Here is a 19,686-nt window from a genome sequence, read left to right on the forward strand (position 1 = left end):
GCTTTGCCACGCAAGTGTTTTCCTGCCAGGAAGCTGGGAATATTGGCAGGCACTCCAGTGGTCTGATCCCCTTTCTGGGTTCCTCTGGCTTCCGTATCAGAGAAGGTCATGCAGCCTCGGTCTGTCCCTGTGAGGGAGGCTGGATCCACCAGATGCTGGCAGTCAGTGGGGAGGAGGAGTAGGTTCTGGAGAGTGTGTGAGCATGGGAGCGAAAGCTGAAGTCATTCTCACAAATGTGCGTGTTCCAAATATCCAGACTCTACTTGGACTCACCGCACTGAGGAGAGCCAGACTCAAGTTCAGGGTGTGTATGGCACCATGACCATTGAAGTGGTCCATGGCTTAACTAGCCTCATTTTGTTAAATCATTGACTGATGCAGTCCAGCGGAGTGAGGAAGTGCGGCAGGGCAGGCAGCATTGCTGGTGATAGCTGAGCCTAGCTGTACTTCCTGGCTCCTGGTGAAAGGTTGTTGCTGAACCACAAAAGACGCCAGGATTCTTGGCCTCCGGAGGAGAAGAATTCAATCCAGGGCCAGAGACGGGGCTTCATCGCTCAGAGATTTTGTGTATGTTAAAGTATAAGATAGAGAAAGCTTCTGACATAGGCATCAGAAGGGGGCAGAAAGAGTACCCCCCTGCTAGTCTTTAGCTGGATGTTATATAGCTACTAGCAGTCTGCTAATTAAAGAAAGGAAATGTCTCAAAACTCAGAGAAGGGCACCAGGTGAGTCATCGGTTCAGTCGCTCAGTCGTGTCTGACTCTTTGCGACCCCATGAATCGAAGCACGCCAGGCTTCCCTGTCGATCACTAACTCCTGGAGTTCACTCAAACTCATGTCCATCGAGTCAGTGATGCCATCCAGCCATCTCATCCTCTGTCGTCCCCTTCTCCTCCTGCCCCCAATCCCTCCCAGCATCAGAGTCTTTTCCAATGAGTCAGCTCTTCACATGAGGTGGCCAAAGTACTGGAGTTTCAGCTTTAGCATCATTCCTTCCAAAGAAATCCCAGGGCTGATTTTCAGGATGGACTGGTTGGATCTCCTTGCAGTCCAAGGGACTCTCAAGAGTCTTCTCCAACACCACAGTTCAAAAGCATCAATTCTTCGGCACTCAGCTTTCTTCACAGTCCAACTCTCACATCCATGACCACTGGAAAAACCATAGCCTGGACTAGACAGACTTTTGTTGGCAAAGGAATGTCTCTGCTTTTGAATATGCTGTCTAGGTTGGTCATAACTTTCCTTCCAAGGAGTAAGCATCTTTTAATTTCATGGCTGCAGTCACCATCTGCAGTGATTTTGGAGCCCCCCAAAATAAAGTCTGACACTGTTTCCACAGTTTCCCCATCTATTTGCCATGAAGTGATGGGACCAGATGCCATGATCTTAGTTTTCTGAATGTTGAGCTTGAAGCCAACTTTTTCACACTCCTCTTTCACTTTCATCAAGAGGCTTTTTAGTTCCTCTTCAATTTCTGCCAAAAGGGTGGTGTCATCTGCATATCTGAGGTTATTGATATTTCTCCTGGCAATCTTGATTCCAGCTTGTGCTTCTTCCAGCCCAGCGTTTCTCATGATGTACTCTGCATAGAAGTTAAATAAGCAGGGTGATAATATACAGCCTTGATGTACTCCTTTTCCTATTTGGAACCAGTCTGTTGTTCCTTGTCCAGTTCTAACTGTTGCTTCCTGACCTGCATACAGATTTCTCAAGAGGCAGGTCAGGTGGTCTGGTATTCGCATCTCTTGAAGAATTTTCCACAGTTTACTGTGATCCACACAGTCAAAGGCTTTGGCATAGTCAATAAAGCAGAAATAGATGTTTTTCTGGAATTCTCTTGCTTTTTCCATGATCTAGCAGATGTTCGCAATTTGATCTCTGGTTCCTCTGCCTTTTCTAAAACCAGCTTGAACATCTGGAAGTTCACAGTTCATGTATTGCTGAAGCCTGGCTTGGAGAATTTTGAGCATTACTTTGCTAGCGTGTGAAATGAGTGCAATTGTGCGGTAGTTTGAGCATGCTTTGGCATTGCCTTTCTTTGGGATTGGAATGAAAACTGACCTTTTCCAGTCCTGTGGCCACTGCTGAGTTTTCCAAATTTGCTGGCATATTGAGTGCAGCACTTTCACAGCATCGTCTTTCAGGATTTGAAACAGCTCAACTGGAATTCCATCACCTCCACTAGCTTTGTTCGTAGTGATGCTTTCTAAGGCCCACTTGACTTCACATTCAAGGATGTCTGAGTGATCACACCATCGTACTTATCTTGGTCGTGAAGCTCTTTTTTGTACAGTTCTTCTGTGTATTCTTGCCACCTCTTCTTAATATCTTCTGCCTCTGTTAGGTCCATACCATTTCTGTCCTTTATCGAGCCCATCTTTGCATGAAACGTTCCCTTGGTATCTCTAGTTTTCTTGAAGAGATCCTTAGTCTTTGTCATTCTGTTGTTTTCCTCTATTTCTTTGTGTTGATCGCTGAGGAAGGCTTTCTTATCTCGTCTTGCTATTCTTTGGAACTCTGCATTCAGATGCTTATATCTTTCCTTTTCTCCTTTGCTTTTCGCTTCCCTTCTTTTCACCGCTATTTGTAAGGCCTCCCCAGAGAGCCATTTTGCTTTTTTGCATTTCTTTTCCATGGGGATGGTCTTGATCCCTGTCTCCTGTACAATGTCACGAACCTCCGTCCATAGTTCATCAGGCACTCATCAGATCTAGTCCCTTAAATCTATTTCTCACTTCCACTGTATAATCATAAGGGATTTGATTTAGGTCATACCTGAATGATCTAGTGGTTTTCCCTACTTTTTTCAATTTAAGTCTGAATTTGGCAATAAGGAGTTCATGATCTGAGCCACAGTCAGCTCCCGGTCTTGTTTTTGCTGACTGTGTAGAGCTTCTCCATCTTTGGCTGCAAAGAATATAATCAGTCTGATTTCCATGTTGACCATCTGGTGATGTCCATGTGTAGAGTCTTCTTTTTTGTTGTTGGAAGAGGGTGTTTGCTATGACCAGTGTGTTCTCTTGGCAAAACATTGTTAGCCTTTGTCCTGATTCCATACTCCAAGGCCAAATTTGCCTGTTACTCCAGATGTTTCTTGACTTCCTACTTTTGCATTCCAGTCCCCTATAATGAAAAGGACATCTTTTTTGGGTGTTAGTTCTAAAAGGTCTTATAGGTTTTCATAGAACCGTTCAACTTCAGCTTCTTCAGCGTTACTTGCTGGGGCATAGACTTTGATTACTGTGATATTGAATGGTTTGCCTTGGAAACGAACAGAGATCATTCTGTCGTTTTTGAGATTGCATCCAAGTACTGCATTTCGGACTCTCTTGTTGACCATGATGGCTACTCCGTTTCTTCTGAGGGATTCCTGCCCACAGTAGTAGATATAATGGTCATCTGAGTTAAACTCACCCATTCCAGTCCATTTTAGTTCACTGATTCCTAGAATGTCGGTGTTCACTCGTCATCTCCTGTTTGACCACTTCCAATTTGCCTTGATTCATGGAACTGACATTCCAGGTTCCTATGCAATATTGCTCTTTACAGCATCGGACCTTGCTTCTGTCACCAGTCCCATCCACAACTGAGTATTGTTTTTGCTTTGGCTCCATCCCTTCATTCTTACTGGAGTTATTTCTCCACTGATCTCCAGTAGCATATTGGGCACCTACCGACCTGGGGAGTTGCTTTTTCAGTGTCCTATCATTTTGCTTTTTCATACTCCCCATGGGGTTCTTAAGGCAAGAATACTGAAGTGATTTGCCCTTCCCTTCTCCAGTGGACCACATTCTGTCAGACCTCTCCACCATGACCCGCCCGTCTTGGGTGGCCCCTCATGGCATGGCTTACTTTCACTGAGTTAGACAAGCTGTGGTCCATGTGATTAGATTGGCTAGTTTTCTGTGATTATGCTTTCAGTGTGTCTGCCCTCTGATGCCCTCTCGCAACACCTACCATCTTACTTGGGTTTCTCGTACCTTGGACGTGGGGTATCTCTTCACGGCTGCTCCAGCAAAGCACAGCTGCTGCTCCTTACCTTGGACGAGGGGTACCTCCTCACGGCTGCCCCAGTAGCTCCTCTAGGCCCTCCGCGCAGCCACCGCTCCTTGGACATGGGATAGCTCCTCCCGGCCACGCTTCTGCGCGGCCCGTCGCAGCCGGCGCGCTTCTGCGCGGCCCATGGGCGCGAGTCATGGCGGGGGGGGTGGGGCGAGGCAGGGGAGGGACGACATAAAATGATTGATTGACGTGACTCTGAGCAAAGGCAGATTTCCATACAGATAGCCTCATTAACATAGATTAGGAGAGCAATGTATGAGTATAACATACTGGTTTGTCAAGTTAGTTCTGAGCCTTTAGGCCGAACCGACTTGAAGACAGAGTCTGGGGTAAATGCATAGCAGGTTAACATAGCTTAAGATACTCACTTCCACAAGAAAAATGCATCCTTAGCTCAAGGTTTGAGAAAAGTTAAGTTCGGGTGGAGCCAGGTGTCGTTATGGCAACAGAATTTTAAGAGAAAGCTCTTTTTAAATTTGTACAGAGAAGGGGAAAAATACAACACTCATTTGTTTCCTCCTGCCCCTTAAGGGAGAAAAAGTGTCTAACACTCGCAGCCTATTTTCCTCCGTCTGGAGACCCCTGGCCTTCCTGCCTGTTACCCTCTCGCTGGCGGGGCTTCTCCGAATGATGCCCATGTGGTGGATCCTCCAGTCTCGGGACTGCAAACCACTCCTGGGGCTGGGAGTGCTGAGGGTGGGCGCCTGGCTTCACCTGTGCTCACGAGATGGAGGGAGGGAGGCCAAGCTTGCCCCAGCATACTGTGTGGTTGAGCCAGGAGAATTGTCCCCCAAGTTCAGGGCACCGCAGAGGGCTGCCAGGAGACTGGAGAGCTATGCAGCGGGGTGCTTTGCTGGCGTCCTTGCCTGACTTGGGAGAACAGGTCCCAGGAACTGAGCGCGGCTGTGGAAGCTCCTAGAGGAGAGGCGGGCCGCAGAACAGCTGAACCTGCTCAGGAGTGTTCTTGCAGGAGGGACAGAGACTAGTGCCCCCTGGGCTCACGCGCTCAACTGTTGGTGGGAGGGAATGTTGGGAGGCTGGAGGTGGAAGAGAAATCCGTAAGAATGTGAGGAGGGGGCTTCCCGTGAGGGGCTTCGCTTCTTTGGGGACCCAATGAATTTTAGTGAGTTTGGCTGAACAGACACCGAATAAGGTCTTGTTGCAGCGAGGCTTTGAAACAACGCCAGCCCCAAGCCTCTTCGCCCTTCGATGTGAGCCACAGAATTGTTGCAGGAAGGTGGACGCCTTCCAGGGCCCGAAACTGGGCTCTTGTCTAACACTCGGAAATGAATTGTCCGAGGAGACACGTGCTGACAAAGCAAGAGATTTTATTGGGAAAGGGCACCCGGGTGGAGAGCAGCAGGTAAGGAAACCCAGGAGAACTGCTCTGCCGCGTGGCTCGCAGTCTCGGGTTTTATGGTGATGGGATTAGTTTCCGGGTGGTCTCTGGCCAATCATTCTAATTCAGAGTCTTTCCTGGTGGCGCACGCATCGCTCATCAAGATGGATGCCAGCAGAGGGATTCTGGGAAGTAGACGGACATGCGGTGTCTCCTTTCGACCTTTCCCGAACTCTTCCGGTTCGTGGTGGCTCATAAGTTCCGTATTTCTTATCAGGATCTCCTGTCATAAAACAACTCATGCAAATGGTTACTATGGAGCCTGGCCAGGGTGGGCGGTTTCCGTCAGTGTGCTTCCCCTAACAGAATGATGGGTTAAGGCACACTGCTAGGGGACCCTCCAGTCCTCCAGGTCAGGGGGTGGCCACTGGTGCTCGCAGACCTGCCTCCTGTTTGGTAAATACACTTGTAGACACAGTCTTGTCCTTCGTGCACTTGCTGTGTTCAGCTTATTTCCTGCTACACTGTCGGATCCTTTGTCCTGGAAAGCCTACAATATTGACACGCCCCTTTATAGAAAAAGTTTGCCAACCCTTGGTCTGTGTGATTGGTGCCCCTGGAGTTGGTGCACAGCCCACGAGGTGACAGAGGCGTAGACGGCCCTCTTCTAGGGCCTGTCCTTTCTCCCAGCCTCAGAGGTGCCCAGTGACCAGTTGTCCGGCTATGCATCTCTGTTGCTGGTTCTGGAAAGAGCTGAGGTTAGTTCAGGAGTGAAAGGAAGAAGGGATAAGCCTGCTGTCCTGAGCTGAGAGCTTCCCTCGGCCCCTCAGCTGTCAGAGAAGCCTCGTCTGGCCTGCCTCGCCAAGCTGCTTCTGGGACCTGAAACGAGAGAAGCAGAGTCCAGGCTCTGTGGGGGCATCTCAGGGTCCCCTCTGCATGAAGTAGGTATCTGGAGGTCCAGTGGTCCAGGGAGCCGAGCCAGGCTCCACTTTGGTTCCCTCGTCCAGCTTCCACCCTTTCACTCAAGACACACAAAGCCAGGGTCTTGGCAGAGGGGAGCTGGCCTCACTGTGTTGCCTGGCACCACCGTTGGGGGGGGGGGCAGGGGGTAGACGGGAAAAAGACAACATAGGTTGTTGCGAGAAAGAGTAGTCTGTTACCCCCATTCTCCTTCTCTCCTGTTGTTAGATGCCCTGTTACAGAACAGTGATGAGAGCAGATGGTAGCTCTTGGTGGGGGTGATTTTTTTAATTCATTTTAAATTGAAGGATAATTGCTTTACAGAGTTGTGTTGGTTTCTGCCAAACATCAGCATGAATCAGCCATTGGTATAATTTGTCCCCTCCCTCTTGAACCTCCCTCTGGCGGGGGTGATTTTGTGGATTGGTTGGTTCATAGCAACAAAAACTTGGTAACAATGTCCCTCCTGATTTTTCCTGCAAAACGTTTCTGGTCCATAAAATCTAGTCACCTGAGAGCCCTGGTCCTGGGGCTCCTTCCACAGACATAGGAACTGTCCTGAAGGAAGTGTGTTCTGAAGGAAGCGTAGGAACATTGTGGGCAAAGAAGAGAGAAAAGTACCTTTTGTCCAAATGGAATGGGGGCAGCTTTTGCCTAGATGGGATCACAAAGATTATGGCTTTTTTTGTGTGGGGAGGGGATGTGAGCTGTTTGGGGTGATTGGAACATAGCATGTTGGAGACTTGTTTTGAGCAAACTCCTTTATTTTTATGACAACCAGTTCTTAATTCTTTCGACAAGAATTTATCTGGATACCTACTGTATGCAAGAGATTGGACTAAGCATAAATATAACAGAAGATCATCTTCCCATTTCTCAGCAAGAACATCCATTAGTCGTCTTGCTCTTCTGGGCTGCCTACCGTGAAGCGCTGAGCTGGGTGTAAGGACTGGAAGGGGCACAGTCCTGTTCTGTGTAGGAAAGGTCCCTGCAGTCTTTACACACACTGATCAAAGTATGGCATTTGCTAAAGACTGAGGAACAAACAGGAAAATGCTCCAAAGCTGAGCTACATTGTGGTCCAATCTGGGGAGTGTTTGGTTTGAAGCCAGGAGCCTGGGTCCCTCAGGCCACTTCCCAGGAATCTGAAGGCCCACCCCTTGGTGCCCCCAGGAGCCTGCCCAACCAGGCAGGCTGCAGTCTGGGGGCCGAGCCCAGCCTCGAGCAGCTGGGCATCCTGCAATGAGACGGGCTCAGGTGGCTTCTCAGATGGCCACGCTATTGGGAATCCGGTCTGGGGACAAGTAGTAATAAGGCAGCTTCTTGTTCTTGTTGCGCTCGGCGATCACGCTGACGATGGAGTCGAGGTTCTTACGGAACCGGGCCATGGCCTCCTTTACGGGCTTCTCGACGAAATGTTCCTCTGGGTACATGCCCAGAAACAGCTGAGAGCCAGACAGACAGAGATAGGTTAACCTGTGATGAGGTGATGTAAATCGACAGGACTCGTCCCACCGCTAGAGCCCAGCCTTTGGGAGTCGGCCTGTGCTCATCACTGCTCCCCGCATCTCCACCCTCTGCCACCTGCTGAGAGCACCCGAGTATGCTCTTGGGCTGGGGCCTCACAGATCAATGCCCCGCTGCAGGGAGGCTATAAGGACTGGTAATGGCTCAGGCAGATGTGGAGGCTGGGGTGGTCCTGGCTGTGGTGGGCATGTGGCCCAGTCCCCAGGCACGCTCCCGCCTGGTGTTGGGGCCACGGGGGCACAGGGCCAGTCTGACCTTCTCTGCAGCCCAGGTCAGCCACAGCCAGGCCCATTTGCACATTCACACCAATGTCTTCAAATTGAACCTAGGTGTATCTTTTAGAAACAAAATCCGAGAATGTTAAAATTGAAAAGTTTCATAGCCAGGGCTGGGCAGGGTGGGAGAAATGTTCTGCACTGTTGACGGGATGTTGGATTCAGCTTGTGGAGGGCCATTCAGTCTCAACAGTCTTTGACCAAGAAATTCCTCTACAAGGCATGTACTGGTTCTGTTGAACACCTGTGCTGAGACCTATGTGTGAAGATGTTAGGGGCCGACACAAAGGTCCCCAAGCAACACACGGCCAACAAATGCTGGTGGGTCTGGGGCCAGTCCAATCGGCCAGTCATTCTGGGTGGCACCGGGCTAACACCGGGGGTGGCGTCTGAGAGCCAGCTTTGGGCCTTTGGAATTAGGTTCAACAGGTTGTATGAGTATGTCTCAAAAGATACCCAGGAAACTCAGCCCTCACCTGTGGGGTGCCAGGGAGAAACCCACATGGAAGAGCTTTGCCAACAGTGGGAACAGGTTGGGTGTGCCCTTGTGGGGAGCATCACAGTGGAGCAGTGACCCCTGCTCTCCTGCCCCACCCCACTCTGAGCTCCATCCAGACTCTGGCCTGAGGACCTCACAGGTCCCTCCAGCCTTGCAAGTCAGGGTTCCTGGCCGGCAGGGGTCCAGCCTGAGCCCTGAATCATAAAACCCTGGGACTGAGGAAGGCGTTAAACCCGGCCTCACCTCATTGTCCTGGAACTGGCTCAGAGCCCATACTGCGCCCAGATGCCAGCAGGAGCGGCCGCGGTCAGGCAGCGTTTCCACAATCTGCTCGATGGTGACCACACCCTTGGCCGTCGGCGGCGGGGCTCGCATGGTCGGGGGTGCGTTGGGGATCCAGGAGCACCAGTCATACTGCCGGGACAGCCACCGACCCAGCTGGGTGCCCCTGTGGCGAGTGCAGCCTCACCCACCTTTGCCTCCCATGCCACCTCCCCGAGCCCCCTCCTCCAACTCCAGCGGGGCTGGGGAAGCCCCCTCCCTCATACTGGCATCCCGTGCTTAGCACAGAACAGAACTCCACTGGCCACTGGGAACACCAGACTCCTGGCCCCTCCGCCCCTCCACCCCCGCTCCTGTGGAGGAAGTGGGGCGGCCCACCCAGGGCCCTCAGAAGCAGCCAAGTTGGCCCTGGCCATCTCCCACCCAGAGGGCTTGCCCCGTCCTTGCCCACCTGGCCGAAGTTCACCGCCGCATGCTGGGCTGAGGCCGTGAAGATCACCACGGTCAGGTACTCACACAGCTTCTCCTTGGTCTTGATGGACTTGGGGAAGCCTAAGGGAGAGCCCTGGGCTGGCTGAGGCCCCACCCCCAGGAAGGGCCACTCGACCAGCAGACACCCACTCCACCCATACAGGTCCCTGGGTGCCCGCACACCAGTGTTGGGAGGGCCTGGGCATGAGCAAGACGCACTGGGAGAGCACGGCGGCTTGGCCCAGTGTTCCAGTTGCTTTTCCTCCCTTTCCTGGCTCTTGGAGAGCCCCTGGGATATCCCCATGGCACACACTGAAGGGCAGGGGTCCCCTGGGAGCTGTGGGCTCAGCACCAGGTGCTAAGATGGAGGCCAACGGCCAGCATCACCTACAGCAATTCAGTGGCACAGGGGAGAGAGAGGAGAGGCCGCGGCACGGAGCGCAGTCCCCACCTGAGGCCTTCCTGCCCCGCATGCCGTACATATAAACGTCCTTCACGAAGTCCTGTAGCTCCTGGTCCTCCTCCACCACCTGGTCGCCCTCGTAGTAGATGCCCACCACCTCGGCCACGAACCTGGCTCAGAAGGAGAGGCCCAACCAAGAGTGGGTGACCAGCCAGGGTCTGCAGAACTGGCCCCTTGGCCCCATCCATGACCCCGTCACTTCCTGGATGTCTGGATTCAGGTCACACTCTCCCCCAACCCCGTCCAACCTGGCACAGCCCCGTTCCCCCAGCACTGCCCCGACAATGGAGCCAGGCCCCCCGGCCCACTGAGTCAGCGGTCCAGCACCCCCGTCGTGACCGTCCGAGCCCCGCCCACTCCTCCTGCAGCCCCTCAGCTCCCGCTGCCCAGAGCTGACCCCCCAGGCCTGGAGCTCACGTCTTGATGGCCTCCCACACCAGGAGCCCGTCGTCCCGGTAGAAGTAGTAGGGAATGTCTTCCGCGTTGTCCATGCCCCGGGCCTTGATGGCCTCAGGGAAGCACAGGGAAGTGTAGGTCAGGTCCTGCATGGCCCTCTGCACCATCTGCACATGCCCACCGCCCCCGGTGGCGTTGGCCTTGAGCAGGAGGGGAGGAAGCGCTGTGAGCCAAGGCCAGTTCCTCCAGGGCCAAAGCTCAGCATGAGAAACTGAAAGGGCAGGGAGATGTCCGGGCCCACCAGAGCAAACCCATGTCCAGCGAGGTAGAGTTGGAGGGACATTTAACTCGGAGCATGCCCAGGGCAGCCCCAGGAGGAGGTTATGGGGAGGAGCCTCGTCCTGATCCAAATATGAGGGGCTGAGATGCAGGAGGGAGGGGTGAGCCCCCTACCCGAGTGGTGCAGTGAGGACGGCAGGCAGAGTGGAATCCAGGCCAGAGCAGCCCCTGCACCAGGCCTGCCCTCGTTCTGAGCACAGGCTGCCCAGGGCCGAGCATTGCTCTCAGAGACCCGATCTTTGAGCATAAGACAGGGGCATACACTGGACCCCAGGACACACACCACTCTGCCGAGAGCCTCTTGTGTGCCTAGTGAGGGCTGCTGGTCGTCATCCCAGCTGCAGATATGCCGGTACACATGCCTGCAGGCAGGCATACACGTGGCTGAGTGCTCAGGGCACAGAATCTTCCGAGGAGAACTTGGGGGCTGGGACCAGACACTGGTCCACGGTGGGCGTGTGACCCGAGCAGGACCAGCAGAGTTGCTGCCCGGTATTTTCTATTTGCGTGGAAGGTGATGTCACGTGTGCGACTGTAAGCTTGGAGCTTGCTGTGATGTCCCCGCTCCCACTGGGGGAAGCCTGTCTGCAAAGCCCATCTCAGAGAGTGAGGCCCACACAGTTTAAAGAGAGGCAGAGTGCCAGCCAATGGGCTTGTACCCTGGGGACACTGAGTCCCGGGCCCCGTGTATGAGGCACCCTAGAGGGCAGGGGGCGCCTGGGGGCTTCGGGCCCAGCACCAGGTACTGAGGTGGAGGCCACGGGCCAGGTTGCCCAAGGGAACTTGGAGCAGGAGCTGAAGCACCCGGACGTGTCCAGGTGTGTGAGATGACACAGTCCCACTCCAGCTGTAGCGGCCTGAGATGAGTTTTGTCATTTTCCACCCAAACGGTGACCCTTGGGATGGTCTGCTGGCTTACTAACTGGAGGTGGGAAAGGAACAAGGTGGGGGGGTAAGGCTGTGGGAGGCTCCAGGCTCAGTAAGCCTCCAGAGGGGTCACAGCAAGGGGTATTGCCTGAGAGGACGTGGTGGGCGGGTGGGGACACAAGGCCCCACTGAAGGGAAGAGTGGGCTGGGAGTGCCCATGGCCTGGAGGGGAGGAAGGGTGGGAGGCTGTGCTCGGAGTGATGGGCGGCAGAGTGGGTGGGGAGATGCAGGAACCTAGTGTGGGCGGCGTGGGCAGGCAGGCAGGGTTTACACCCAGATGCCAGGGGGAGGGGAGGGGAGGGGTAGGAGGAGGTGACAAGAACACTGTGGTGAAGAGGAAGACAGGGTGGACGGAAGGGGCGGATGCCAGCCAGAGAACATGGGGGCTTCACTCGAGCGCACCCAGCCTCCCACCTTTCCAGGTCTCCACCCAGGTGGTGCCTAGGGGGCTGGTCTCCGGAGAGGAAAGCTGGGCCTCAGGTCGGGTGGGGGCTGCCGAGGCTCTTCGGGCACTGGGCTGGGCGGGAGGAGGCCCTCACCTTGTCAAAGAGGCCGTACTCGCAGATGAGCTGCTCCCGGGCCTTGGTGTTGATGGCGATGGTGAACCGCACGTGTGCCACCAGGAGCTGGCGCAGCCACAGGGGCGGACCTCAGAGGGGGCCGGGGCAGGGGCTCCCGACCCGGTCTGTGCCTCCTCGGGCTCCCCAGGCCCCCAGCCCCACCCCACCCCAGTGCTCTGTGGAGGAGCGATGCCAAGGGGCACGGAGGAAGAGAAGCTGGCGTGTCGACCTGCACTGCCGCGAGCTGCTGGCTCGGCAGCCTGGGGACGGCCGCTCTAATGCTCAGCAAGAATGATCGTGACGAAAATGACCATCGTCAGCGCTTACGCAGAGCGTAACTGTGCGCTGGGCACTCTGAAATTCTCCGACTGTGTCCACTGTTTCAACCCTGACAGCGATCCTAGGGGGCAGGTGTACTATCTGATCTCGGTGTTACAGATGGGAAATGGAGGTGATCTCAGCCCGCAGCCACGCCAGCAGCCAGTGTCCGCAGGATTCAGGAGAGAGAAGGGCAGTGACCGTGGGGCTGCCCGCGGGGACCAGGCAGAGCGACACTGAACTCATTCGTCTCTTCAAACTCTGCTCCCTCCCCCAAGGCTAGCCAGAGCCAGGGAAGGCCCAGGCCCTGGCCCCGGCCTGATGTCCCAGGGCCCAGCAGGCTCTGAGCTGCTCTCTCCCTGGGGCTGCCTCCCCTCCTCCCCAGCCTCTCCCAGCCACAGTCCTGCGGGGATGTCGGTACCCCTCCTCCCTTCCTTCTGTCCTCTCCCCCCAGGTGAGGCAGGAGCTTGTTGTACCTTGAAAATGGGGTGCACGGCAGGCAGCTGGCGGTACATGGCGATGCCAAACACCTCAGACACCAGATGTGTGCGCAGAAGGTGGGTGATGGTCTGGTGGACGTGGAAGTCGCTGGAGCGCACCCAGATCTTGGCCAGGAGCCAGTCATACTTTGCATCCGAAGGGAGAAAAATGGGATTCTCTTCTCCCGGCACCTGGTTGAGCTGATACGTTACAGAAAGAGAAGGCATTGCAATATTTTGCTCCAGGCTGTAACTGTAGGAGAGCCTGGCCTCTCAGGAAATTACAGGAGAATCCAAATTTCTTCAACAGAGACTTTGAATCATGAGAGGATCACGGAGGAGGGCAGAGGCCCCAGATTTGTAACAATTTCTCCTCCCGGCTGCATCATTTACTACCTGTGGGACCCTGGACAACTTAGCCCTTATGAACTCCAGCTTCCCTGTCGTTAACAAGGGCACGGGGTCTACTAGCCTGGCAGTTACCAGGGGAAGCGAATGGAAGGGGCGAAGGCAGCACGGGGTGAGCCGTGGCGTGTGGAGGTGTGGGCGGTGGCCCTCCACCCGCTCCCCATCTCTCCCCTCTCTCCTGGTCCCACCCACTGCTCTGTAGCTGCTCTCTGGTCTCCTGATTTTTCCTTCCTCGGCTCTCCCCTTACATGCTGCTGCTCCCCAGACTCTGTCTGGCTGCTTCTGAATCCCCTTCTTGCCCTTGATTGATTAGACTGGTGGGGAGTGGGGGACAGCGGGGGGGACACGAACTCTGGAGCCAGATGACCTGGCTCCAATCTCTGTTCTGCCGCTGACTGTGTGCCCTGGGACCTCGGTCCCCTTATCTGCTTAAAATGATCAGTAGGTGGACTGCCTGTCTACTCAGAGGGCTGTAGTGACAATTATGTAAATAAAGGCAGGCTTTCTGTTCTGAAACCCTGATGGCCAAATGTTTCAGAATCCAGGATTTTTAGGATTTTAGCAGCGTGTACACACAATTATGTGACAACTGTCTTCCTCACCCTGGGTCTGCAGCAACACAATATTTTACACTCAAACATGCTAATATTTCTGCTTGAAACATACACCTTTCACACTGAGTGGGAGAAAGCCTCTGAAGTATTCCCTTCTATCAGGAAGATCCCCCTGGAGGAGGAAATGGCAACCCACTCCAGTATTCTTGCCTGGAGAATTCCATGGACAGAGGAGCCTGGTGGGCTAGTCCACAGAGTCGCAAAGGGTCAGACACGACTGAGCGATCGAGCATGTGTGCACATTGGTTCAGAGCAAGCTTTGCTGCCAATGAATCTGCTACAGATTTTTTGAGAATCTAAGAGTTTTAGATTTCAGAATTGGGAGTAAGGGATTGTGGACTGTGCGGGTAAACCCTTGGGTAAACTTGGCATGTGGTTAACATCTGGCAAAACCAGCTGCTATCACGCCCCTGGCGCCCAGTGCCTGGTTCAAGACTGACTCAAAGTGCTGTTTGCTGAGTGCTTGTGTGCTGTGCCCTTGGGGGCCCTGTGGAGCCTCCCTCCTTCACAGACTCACACTTGGTCCTGGCCTCGGCGTGGCTTCCTGCTGCTTGCGTAACATCTCCCACAGCGCTGCAGTGGCATGATACCCTGAGAAAGCACCTGCAGCCAGGAATGGGGAGACAGGAAGCTCTGGCCCTGCCTGTCCCTTCCCCAAACTGCACCCCTCTCCTCCTCCATCATCCTCGGTGGAGACAAGAATCCGGGAGCATCTCAGGACTGGCATGGCTCCTGACCGCCATAGTCCTCCCTGGCAACCACAGCTAAGAGCTCATCTCACAGCTTCACCTGCTCAGGCCCTACTGGTGGTTTTTTTTTTTTTTAATTGAAGAATAACTGCTTTACAGAATTTTGCTGTTTTCTGTCAAACCTCAACATGAATCAGCCATAGGTATACATACATCCCCTTTTGAACCTCCCTCCCATCTCCCTCCCCATCCCACCCCTCTAGGTTGATACAGAGACCCTGTTTGAGTTTCCTGAGCCCTACAGCAAACTCCCGTTGGCTATCTATTTTACATATGGTAATGTAAGTTTCCATGTTACTCTTTCCATACATCTCGCCCTCTCCTCCCCTCTCCATGTCCATAGGTCTATTCTCTATGTCTGTTTCTCCACGGTTGCCCTGTAAGTAAATTCTTCAGTACCATTTTTCTAGATTCCATATATATGTGTTAGAATATGGTATTTCTCTTTCTGACTCACTTCACTCTGTATAATAGGTTCTAGGTTCATCCACCTCATTAGAACTGACTCAAGTGCATTCCTTTTTATGGCTGAGTAATATTCCATTGTGTACATTTACCACAACTTCTTCATCTATTCATCTGTAGATGAACATCTGGCTTGCTCCCATGCTCTGGCTATTGTGAACAGTGCTGCAGTGAACAACGGGACACACATGTCTTTTTCAAGCCTGGCTTCCTCAGGGTATACGCCTAGGAGTGGGATTGCTGGGTCATATGGTGGTTTTATTCCTAGCTTTTTAAGGAATCCACATACTGACTTCCATAGTGGCTGTATCAATTTACATTCCCACCAACAGTGTAAGAGTGTTCCCTTTTCTCCACACCTTTCCAGCATTTACTGTTTGTAGTCTTTTTGATGAGGGCCACTGTGAGCAGTGTGAGGTCATTGTAGTTTTGATTTGCATTTCTCTAGTAATGAGCAATGTTTAGCATCTTTTCATGTGTTAGCCATCTGTATGTCTTCTTTGGAGAAATGTCTGTTTAGGTCTTTCCCCCACTTTTTGATTGGGTTGTTTGTTTTTCTGGTATTGAGTTGTATGAGCTGCTTGTATATTTTGGAGATTAATCTTTGTCAATTGTTTCATTTGCTATTATTTTCTCCCATTCTGAGGGTTGTCTTTTCACCTTGCTTACAGTTTCCTTTGCTGTACAAAAGCTTTTAACTTTAATTAGGTCCCACTTGTTTACTTTTGTTTTTATTTCCATGACTCTAGGAGGTGGGTCATAAAGGATCTTGCTTTGATTTATGTCATCGAGTGTTCTGCCTATGGTTTCCTCTAAGAGTTTTGTAGTTTCTGGTCTTACATTTAGGTCTTTAATCCATTTTGAGTTTATCTTTGTGTGTGGTGTTAGGAAGTGTTCTAATTTCATTCTTTTACATGTAGCTATCCCATTTTCCCAGCACCATTTATTGAAGAGGCTGTCTTTGCCCCATAGTATAGTCTTGCCTCCTTTGTCAAAACTAAGGTACCCATAGGTTCATGGGGTTATTTCTGGGCTTTCTATCTTGTTCCATTGGCCTATATTTCTGTTATTGTGCCAGTACCATACTGTCTTGATGACTGTAGCTTTGTAGTATAACCTGAAGTCAGGAAGCTCAATTCCTCCAGCTCCATTCTTCTTTCTCAAGACTGCTTTGGCTATTTAGGGTCTTTTTTGTTTCCATATGAATTGTGAATTTTTTTGTTCTAGTTCTGTGAAAAATGCCATTAGTATTTTGATAGGGATCAAGTTAAATCTGTAGATTGCAGTTGGTAGTATAGTCATTTTAACAATATTGATCCTTCCTACCCAGGAACGTGGAATATCTCTCCATCTGTTTATGTCATCTTTGATTTCTTTCATTCAGTTCAGTTCAGTCACTCAGTCGTGTCCGACTCTTTGCGACCCCATGAATCGCAGCACGCCAGGCCTCCCTGTCCATCACCAACTCCCAGAGTTCACTCAAACTCATGTCCATCGAGTCGGTGATGTCATCCAGCCATCTCATCCTCTGTCGTCCCCTTCTCCTCCTGCCCCCAATCCCTCCCAGCATCAGAGTCTTTTCCAATGAGTCAACTCTTCACATCAGGTGGCCAAAGTACTGGAGTTTCAGCTTTAGCATCAGTCCTTCCAATGAACACCCAGGACTGATCTCCTTTAGGATGGACTGGTTGGATCTCCTTACAGTCCAAGGGACTCTTAAGAGTCTTCTCCAATACCACAGTTCAAAAGCATCAATTCTTTGGTGCTCAGCTTTCTTCACAGTCCAACTCTCACATCCATACATGACCAATGGAAAAACCATAGCCTTGACTAGATGGACCTTTGTTGGCAAAGTAATGTCTTTGCTTCTTAATATGCTATCTAGGTTGGTCATAACTTTCCTTCCAAGAAGTAAGCGTCTTTTAGTTTCATGGCTGCAATCACCATCTGCAGTGATTTTGGAGCCCCCAAAAATAAAGTCTGACACTGTTTCCCCATCTATTTGCCATGAAGTAGTGGGACCAGATGCCATGATCTTAGTTTTCTGAACGTTGAGCTTTAGGCCAACTTTTTCACTCTCCTCTTTCACTTTCATCAAGAGGCTTTTTAGTTCCTCTTCACTTTCTGCCATAACGGTGGTATCATCTGCATATTTTTCCTGGCAATCTTGATTCCAGCTTGTGCTTCTTCCAGCTCAGCATTTCTCATGATGTTCTCTGCATAGAAGTTAAATAAGCAGGGTGACAATATACAGCCTTGACGTACTCCTTTTCCTATTTGGAACCAGTCTGTTGTTCGTTGTCCAGTTCTAACTGTTGCTTCCTGGCCTGCATACAGGTTTCTCCAGAGGCAGATCAGGTGGTCTGGTATTCCCATCTCCTGAAGAATTTTCCACAGTTTATTGTGATCCACACAGTCAAAGGCTTTAGCATAGTCAATAAAGCAGAAATAGATGTTTTTCTGGAACTCTTTTGCTTTTTCCATGATCCAGAGGATGTTGGCAATTTGACCTCTGGTTCCTCTGCCTTTTCTAAAACCAGCTTGAACATCAGGAAGTTCATGGTTCACGTATTGCTGAAGCCTGGCTTGGAGAATTTTGAGCATTACTTTGCTAGCGTGAGATGAGTGCAATTGTGCGATAGTTTGAGCATTCTTTGGCATTGCTTTTCTTTGGGACTGGAATGAAAACGACCTTTTCCAGTCCTGTGGCCACTGCTGAGTTTTCCAAATTTGCTGGCATATTGAGTGTAGCACTTTCACAGCATCATCTTTCAGGATTTGAAATAGCTCAACTGGAATTCCATCACCTCCATAGTGTCTTATAATTTCTGTGTACAGTTCTTTTGTCTCCTTAGGTAAGTTTGTTCCTAGATATTAATTATTTTTGTTGCAATGGTGAATGGGATTGATTCCTTAATTGCTCTTTCTGATTTTTAATTGTTAGTATATAGAAATGCAAGTGATTTCTGTATATTGATTTTGTATCCTGCAACTTTGCTAAATTCACTGATTAGCTCTAGTGGTTTTCTGATACTGTCTTCAGGGTTTTCTATGTCCTACTGGTGTTTTGATTTGGGGCTGGTCAGAATGCTGGAGTGGGGAGCCTGTGCCATCCCAGGGCAGGTCCTCCCCAGAGCCAGGAAGTGCTCAAGGGCATCTTGTGGAGTGGAGCCCTTTCTGCTCACTATGGTCAGCCCTCCCCAGACTGGCAGGAAGCCCTGTGTTCTCGCTTGTCCTGCCCGCCTGGCAGAGCCTTCAGCAGGAGATCCCAGGCAGCGCTGCTGCCTTTCCCTCCTGGAGGTTTGTCGGATCCACCCAGGAAATCATCCCTGAGCCCTGGCTACTGAGGATGGAGCCGCCCAGGATGAGGACTGGGCCGGGCCGCCTACCTGGATGGCAATGGGGACAATCTTGTTGGCCAGATTCTTGTACAGCAAGCAGATGGGCGCGGCCAGGAACTGCAGAGTGCAGGGGTCTGTTTTGTTGGCATCGATGCCATCCAACAGTTTAAAGTCCACAATGAAGATGTTCCCTTGCTGCAGGAGGTAAGAGGAAATACATCCAAATCAGGTTCAGTCTGAGACGGACCCAGGAATCGGGCCCAGTGGGAGGGACAGGAGGTCCAGTCAACATAGTGGAGTTCAGAGCTTAGAGTTCTTGGAGTCCTCTGACTCCAAGGCTGATTGACAGAAGTTTTCATAGGCTGTGGTGGGGCTCAGCAAGGTGAAGAAATGTCAGGGGCTCCTAACACAGTTGCTGTACCTGAGTCTGCCTGACCCTCATGAAAGGTGTTGAAAGACCACCCACGGTGACAAGAAAGAAGACAGAATTTGGATGAAATAAACGAGAGAAGTCCAACGCCAAGAGGGATGCTGCGGGATTCCACTTACAGGAGCTCAGAGCTGGGCACACTCACATGTCAGAGTCAGGACACAGGCTGCCCCTGGGAGGAGAGCTGGAAAGGCAGCAGCAGGGAGGTTCTGAGCTTCAAAAGCGGGCATCCGCCATGCCAGGAGGGGGTCGTCAGGGCTGGCGGACCCTGAGGTCTCCAGGGAGGGTCTTCAGGGGTAAGGAGGTCTACAAGGGTGGGGGTGGGGTCTGCAGGGGTGGCGTGTGTTCTGTGTCCTGCTGAGGTTCTGGCATGGCAGGGCAACTTGGTGCTACCAAGCCATCATTGAGCTTGCTGCCACTCTTGACTCCTGTAGATATCATACTTTAATATAAAACAAAAATGCATGTGGGGAAGGTAGCAAGCTGCCCATCCCAGGTTACACCTGAGTCCCCCACGTGTTAGTCACTCAGCCGTGTCCGACTCTGTGACCCCATGGACTGTAGCCCTCCAGGCTCCTCTGTCCATGGAATTCTCCAGGCAAGAATACTGGAGTAGGTAGCCAATACCTTCTCCAGGGGATTTTCCTGATCCAGGGATCGAACCTGGGGTCTCCTTCATTGCAGGCAGATTCTTTACCATCTGAGCCACCAAGACGGAGCCTAACCTGAGGGTCGTGAGGGCTCCTTTTGCAGGGCCGGGGCCTGCTCAGGACAGAGCTGGA

The 19,686-nt window shown here is 52.0% G+C and overlaps 1 protein-coding gene across 2 annotated transcripts in view; it reads right to left on the reverse strand.

The window, feature by feature from the left end:
- Nucleotides 1-5,370: 5,370 nt before the first annotated feature.
- Nucleotides 5,371-19,686, reverse strand: part of ALOX5 (arachidonate 5-lipoxygenase) — a 47,872-nt gene continuing 33,556 nt past the window's right edge. For both annotated transcript variants that reach the window (XM_070782259.1, XM_019954243.2), the window contains exons 7-14: nt 18,523-18,669; nt 12,895-13,098; nt 12,080-12,166; nt 10,296-10,474; nt 9,867-9,988; nt 9,396-9,496; nt 8,906-9,076; nt 5,371-7,806 (exon numbers count right to left, since the gene is read on the reverse strand). In XM_070782259.1, the coding sequence (XP_070638360.1) occupies nt 7,627-7,806; nt 8,906-9,076; nt 9,396-9,496; nt 9,867-9,988; nt 10,296-10,474; nt 12,080-12,166; nt 12,895-13,098; nt 18,523-18,669 (1,191 nt within the window). In that variant the 3' untranslated portion in view covers nt 5,371-7,626. The remainder of the gene's footprint in view (nt 7,807-8,905; nt 9,077-9,395; nt 9,497-9,866; nt 9,989-10,295; nt 10,475-12,079; nt 12,167-12,894; nt 13,099-18,522; nt 18,670-19,686) is intronic.

Source organism: Bos indicus, chromosome 28, assembly GCF_029378745.1.
Source record: "Bos indicus isolate NIAB-ARS_2022 breed Sahiwal x Tharparkar chromosome 28, NIAB-ARS_B.indTharparkar_mat_pri_1.0, whole genome shotgun sequence".
In the NCBI taxonomy this organism is placed as follows: domain Eukaryota; kingdom Metazoa; phylum Chordata; class Mammalia; order Artiodactyla; family Bovidae; genus Bos; species Bos indicus.